Source organism: Bidens hawaiensis, unplaced genomic scaffold, assembly GCF_021521415.1.
Source record: "Bidens hawaiensis isolate Kalapana, Puna unplaced genomic scaffold, B.hawaiensis_p1.1 tig00087845_1, whole genome shotgun sequence".
NCBI classification, from domain to species: Eukaryota; Viridiplantae; Streptophyta; class Magnoliopsida; order Asterales; family Asteraceae; genus Bidens; species Bidens hawaiensis.
In genome coordinates this window covers 25780-32000 of record NW_027504309.1, presented here as the reverse complement: position 1 = coordinate 32000, position 6221 = coordinate 25780, and the positions used below count along the sequence as shown (strand labels likewise).

The window sequence follows — 6221 nt, the reverse complement described above, 5'->3', positions numbered from 1 at the left end:
AAAGTAAGAATTTTTATGTTTATTTTTTAAAATTGTGGCCTTAAAGCGAAAACCTTTTAGTAGTGTAACTCATTGTCTGTGTTTTAGCTGTGTGATATGTCTAATGGATTTCAACTCTGGTGATCGGTTGATCACATTGCCTTGTTCACACCAGTATCATTCAAAATGCGTTAGTGAGTGGTTGAAGAGCAGGAAGGTATAAACAGCCTCGACTCTCTTCAATTTACAAAAATACCCTTTTCATATTTCGAAAAATTATGTTGATGTTGATGATTTAGTTTCAAATTTTGATGCTTATGTTGATTGCAGAACTGTCCTATCTGTCAAAAAGAGGTGGTTTAAGCTAAACCTTCAAGAACTTGAAGCAAAGAAAAAGCTTTTCATGGAAAGATGCATCAAAACTATTTATATATATATAATATATTATTTATATAGATGGAACATATATGTAATATGTGACTTGTTTATTATAACAGTTGCTGTTGTGATTTCTGATGGTAATTTATCATTGTTAGACCTTGATCATGAGTTGCTGTCTTTAACTTTGGTTCTGCATGTTCAAAGAAGTGAAATTTGTTGCCAAAATAATTAAACTTCACTTTGAATTCTTTTCATTTTGTTGAAACTAAAGGATAAAAATAAATAGATTAAACTAATTAAACTGAAATTTCACATTACATAACTCCAAAAACATGAAAAATGAAAGTAGAAAATATATAAATACCAGTTAAAACTTAAAAAAATCCTCAAACGTGTATAATAATAACCATAGATTACATTTGAATGGCATAAAACCAACAACTTAAATGTAACATGATTCAAATCCAATCCTATACAAAGAAACATCCTCAACTTCACATAACATGTTCCTTAATCCTTCCAACCATAACCCATGCTTTCCTCAAAATCATCATTGTTAAAGAATCCATTCTCATTAAACACACTACCTATATTTCCACCAATATCTTCAGATAAATGACCTTTAAAGCTGTTACTTCTCGTAGGCCCTGCTCCATACCTCATACTCTCACTCCCGCCACTCTGCCCGGAGACCGCTGGCTTTGGCCCTCCACCATTGTTCATACTGTTATTGTTAATATTATTATTATTGTTATTGTTTTGAAGCATTTGCTGAATCATATGCTGTTGTGCCGCCTGGTTTCCGCCTTGAGAAGACAGCGGCTGCTGGTGGTGGTGTTGGAGGAGATTAGCGTTTGGAAAGTTGCCACCACCGCCGCCGAATCGGTTATTCTGCATGGCCAAACCTTGTAACGAACCGTTCTGGTTAAAATTATTAGGGGATTCTTGTTGAGAGTTTGAATTCATGGATTTTTGTCTCATTAACATATTTTGATAATTTGAAAGTGTAACCGCTGATTGGGCTGAGCCGCCAAGGGGGGTCACTCGGTTAGCTATTTGATTGCTAATGTTGTTCACTGAACCGTTAAGGCCCGGCTGCAATGCAACTAGCTTATTAAGTGCAGTTTGGTCATTTGAGAGGCCTTGACCAGTCGACATCTGTCGTGGAAAACTTTTCAACCCCTCTGTAATTCAACATGAAATTGTTAAATAAAAATAACATATACAAGATAATATTAGCATTGAAGACTGTTTGTTACCAATTGGGCCCACTTTGGTTTCTTGACAAAAGTCCATCAAGTCTTTCATGCTGCTAACAACTTCAGATATCTAGCATAAGTACAAAACAATAAACCAAAATAATTGTTAATTCTTGTCACTGGTCAAAACGAGTGGCTTGACCAGAATAATATCTTGTGCAAGAAACATTTACCTGTAGGCACCTAACATATCGTTTAGAAAATCCCAAATCGTTTATAGATTGCAACTCTAGGCTCCTGGCCAGCTGTCGCCAGGCTGTCACAACCCTGAGCCACAACCAACAGGATATGTTCATATATTGCAAACATTGTGACAATTAGCAGACAAAATAAACATTTAGGAAACATAATAACTAGACCTGTAAACAAGCCAAACGTTCAGTGAGAAGTTCGTTTATTCAATAAACGAACGACCATAAACAAAACATGTTGTTCATTTAGTTAAATTCATTCTTTTATGTTCGTTCACACTCGCCAACCATTCATTTATACTGTTAACAATACAAACATAAACGACTGCAAGCATGTTTATTTACTTAATGAATGAAGACAAACAAGAAAACCCCATTCGTTTAATTGTTCGTGTTCGATCGTTGGTTCGTTTTTGGTTAAACAAACAGATACATACATGCTCTGTTTGCATTCGTTCAGTTCGTTTACAAGCCTAATAAACACGGTTCTGCACTCACATATTACTGTTTGTCTGCAAATCTTGCTGTGAAACCCCATCAGGTCCACCCTCTGCAATTGTGGATTGACACTTTTGTGCAACCTGTAACAACTGATTCACCTACAGCAATATAAAAACAAATAATATTAATCATTTCATTACATCTAAACAAATTTTTGCATTTAGAAATAATAAAAAATTTTGAACCTGGGGTGCAATTAGTTGACGAGGAAGAAGTTCCTCGTGTCGGCGAGCACAAAACTCCCAAGTTAATATCTGTAACATATGGTATTGAATTACACATATTATAAAAGTATAAGGAAATTATATGATAAAAGATATGTGTAATTAACCTTTAAATCAGGAGTAAAAATGACTTTAAGTTGACCATGACGAACGACACGTAGTTGTTCATATATGCTTTCTTGAACCGCTTTCGCGTACTCCAAAATCATTATTCCAGAAGGGAATCTACTTTCCCGAGGTAAATCAAGAAATAAAAGTTCGTCTATAACACCGCTGCTGAATTTTATTTCATTGAGTCTAGGTAGTACTTCAAAAGTTGCCTCTGTCAAAAATGCCCAAAAGTATATAATAAGTAATACATTATTGATGTATAGAACAATATATTCTAAAAATATATTCCCAACAATTACAGTATTGCATACCAAACCCTCTTCCGGATTTTGAACCGCAGATGTCACATTGCCATGCGTCCTGTAAGAAAAACATGTGAGGAGATGTTTATGAAACTAAACTTGATCGGTGTATGTAAAAGGCCTGTAAACAAATGAAACGTTCAATGAACCCTTCGGCAGGATGTTCCTTTATGTTAGTTCATTTAACAAACGAACAAACATGAACACGTATTTCGTTCGTTCATTTATGTTTGTAAACATTGGTTTATTTAGTTGGTTTCTGTTCATTAGCTTATGTCCATTTGTTTATGTTTGTTTAAACTTCAAACATTATTGGAAAATTCTAATATATAAAGTATTTATGTTACGATTTTTAATTTTTTATTTAACTTTTAATTTAGAAGCCCATAATGTCGGTTCCTTACGTTTGTTTCTGTTCATTTAGATTTTTAACAAACGAGGATGTTCCTTTTCTTACCCAACGAAGATTTTGTGTTCGTGTTAGGCTAAAGTTAAATGAATGAACATGAACAAGCCCGCATTCGTGCACAGGAACAAAATTATAAAAAATACATATAAATGTACTAATGATCAAAAGATATGCTTACTACAGCTGCTTGGGGAAAAACACCCAAAGAATGATGACCAACATTATCATATAAAGACAAGCACCACCTTTTTTTGGCACGTGGAGAATAATATTCCGCCACAAACTTCCTCCAATATGCAATATTATTATCCTATACATGTATAAACAATTAAATATCAATACAATTGTTCAAATTATATGAAAACGACAACAAAATTTTATTAATCATACTCACAGAAGGACGTTGCCTTTGATGATACAAGTATTGCATTAGTCTTCTATAACAAACACCGCCATCATAAGGACGTTTAACTGCAGATGCAGATTGCAGTCCTTGTTGTTGAAGCTGTTGTCTTAACTGAAGCTGTTGTTGTTGCTGGATTAAGTGGGCCCGTTGGACAGGTGGCAGAGACTGCAGCAACTGCTGCTGATGTTGTTGTTGCCTTAATCTTTGTTGCTGAATGAAAGCTTGCAATTGGGGATTAGGGTTTTGTAACTGGATTGAATCTTGTCTCTGCATCATCTGCTGTACAACATGTTGTTGCATCATATCATCCTGTTTGGTATCTAATCTTGGTTTCTTTTGTAATTGAGATATGTTATCTTGATTAGATGGTCCATCTATGATAGAAGAACCAGAAATACTAATATTATTGGAAGTAAACGATAATGGTGAGGCAGGTAAACGCATGTACGATTCCGTGTTGATACTTGCACTTCTTTGCAAATGTGGCCCGTTTCCTGAAAGCCCTGAATTAGCATCTGTAACCATTGAGCTTGCACCAATGCTGGTACCAGATGTAGCAACACTGTTCATATTATTACTGGTTATGTCTGCAAAAACAGGAGCGTTTGAAAGCATGTTTCCAGGAATTGGATTCGACATGTTTCCAAACGATCCCAATTGGACATTCCCAATTGGATTTGTCATATCTCCTTGAAAAAACACTCCAGAACTTGAAGAATTTACCATTCCGCCACCAGCCCGAGAAGGGCCCATAGCTGGTTCTTGGCTGGAGCCTAAGTAATTATCTGGAGCCAGTGCTTTTGGATCTCATAAAATGCCTCTTGATCAGTTGGAAGGATTTATAGTCTCCCAACAAATTTTGATGAATAATTATCCTTCCACCTAAAACAACTTAATCTTGTCTTTCTATATCACCAACCTCAGTGATTACTTTAAACTAAAGGTTTCTTCAATAATTTAGATGACTGCGAACTCTAGGGTTTTGCAAAACCTGCTACTGACAGAAGACCTAAAATCAAGGACCTAAAACAGCACAGATCAATGCTCAAACCAATATAATTACATATAAAATTAGCACATTATGCACCATACAAATGACTATTACCAAATCCCTAATTTTGAGTCACGAAAAAGCCCTAGATTGATCTCATAATACACCTCTTGGTAAGTTGAAATTTCATAAAATCAAAACAAATTTAGATCACTTATTATCCTTCCACCTATAAACAACAGCTTAATCTTGTCTTCGTTATCACTATGACCTCTAGGGTTTTGCAACAATAAGAACAAAAGAGGAAGAAAACCTAAAATAAAGGACCTTAAACTGTTAAACAGCACAGATCAATGCTCAAATATATATAACTACACATAAATATAGCATATAATGCACCATACATATAATTACCACAAAATACCTAATTTTGACTCACAAAACATCACCATCAGCTAAACATAATGAAAATCATACAGACCAAATTCACAAATTTAATAACTTCCTAACAAAGCATAATATCATACACATCCACTAAACTAACTACCAGAACACATCCACTAAAGTAACTACCACAGCTGATAAGATCTCATCAATTTCTAAAAGCGCAAAATAACGTAATCCCATTGACAAAAAGATCTGATTATCGTGTAACAACCACATCGATCAAATAGCTAAAAATAAGATGATAAAATCTGTAATTTTTAGAGAAACTGAACTCTAGGGTTTTGCAAAACCTACCACTGGCAGATCCTAAAATCAAACAACATAAATGAATATAATTACACATAAAAACAGCATATTATAACACTAGACAAATAATTATCACCAAAATCCTAATTTTAACTCACTAAAAAACCCTAATTAACATTACACTCAGCTAAACACAATTAAAATCATAAAAACCTAATTCAACATATAATTGAATTCCTAACAAAGCATAATATCATACACATCCAATAAACTAACTACAATAACTAGTAAGATCTCATTATTTCCTAAAACTGCAATATAACCTAATCACATTTACAGAACTAAATCAATCTCATCGATCAACTAACTAAAACTAAACAAAATTTGTAACTTATTAGAAGAATTGACGAATACAGTAGTAATAATAATAATATTATTATTATTGTTGTTGTTATTGTTATTATTGTTAGTGTTATCTTACCTTGAAATTAAGTGGAAAGAGTCGTGGAGATGAAGCAGAATTTGCAGAGTTGGATCTCTGTGTGTTTATTATTATTATAATAACTATTATTATTATTGTCATTATATAGTTAGCAGATGGAAGAGTGACCGGAAGTAAGCCTCTGTTACCGGGTGCAGCCGGTTAAGTGGAGACGCGTGTGGTCAGAAGATTGAGGGTCAAGTTAGATCGGACGGTGGGTGGATGCTTGATGACTACGTGTTTAAAACATGGCCAATAATATCAACTCATTTTCCTTAAGTTTCATATATTGA

At 34.2% G+C, this 6221-nt stretch overlaps 1 protein-coding gene across 3 annotated transcripts; it reads right to left on the bottom strand.

Moving 5' to 3' along the window:
- Positions 1–754: 754 nt before the first annotated feature.
- Positions 755–5990, bottom strand: LOC143607855 (putative transcriptional regulator SLK2). Of its 3 annotated transcripts, none has more exons than XM_077083139.1 (10): positions 5929–5990; positions 3752–4754; positions 3536–3667; positions 2958–3006; positions 2643–2857; positions 2497–2565; positions 2309–2409; positions 1793–1886; positions 1620–1689; positions 755–1544 (listed from the first exon to the last, which is right to left on the bottom strand). In XM_077083139.1, exons 2-10 carry the CDS (start codon positions 4514–4516, stop codon positions 871–873), a joined length of 2169 nt encoding a protein of 722 aa, XP_076939254.1. In that variant the 5' UTR covers positions 4517–4754; positions 5929–5990; the 3' UTR covers positions 755–870. The 3 variants fall into 3 exon arrangements, with proteins under 3 accessions (XP_076939254.1, XP_076939252.1, XP_076939253.1); XM_077083137.1 differs by having other exon boundaries at positions 3752–4786; positions 5929–5988; XM_077083138.1 differs by lacking the exon at positions 5929–5990 and adding an exon at positions 5295–5844 and having other exon boundaries at positions 3752–4921.
- Between the last annotated feature and the right edge of the window lie 231 nt (positions 5991–6221).

Bases quoted from the DNA above. Each gene is read 5' to 3' on its own strand.
- LOC143607855 (XM_077083139.1), bottom strand. From the start codon at position 4,516: ATGGGCCCTTCTCGGGCTGGTGGCGGAATGGTAAATTCTTCAAGTTCT. The intron at 1,887-2,308 runs GTGAGTGCAGAA...GTTGTGGCTCAG, and splicing joins TTGCAGACAAACAGTAATAT to GGTTGTGACAGCCTGGCGAC. The intron at 1,690-1,792 runs GTAAATGTTTCT...TACTTATGCTAG, and splicing joins GATATGTTAGGTGCCTACAG to ATATCTGAAGTTGTTAGCAG.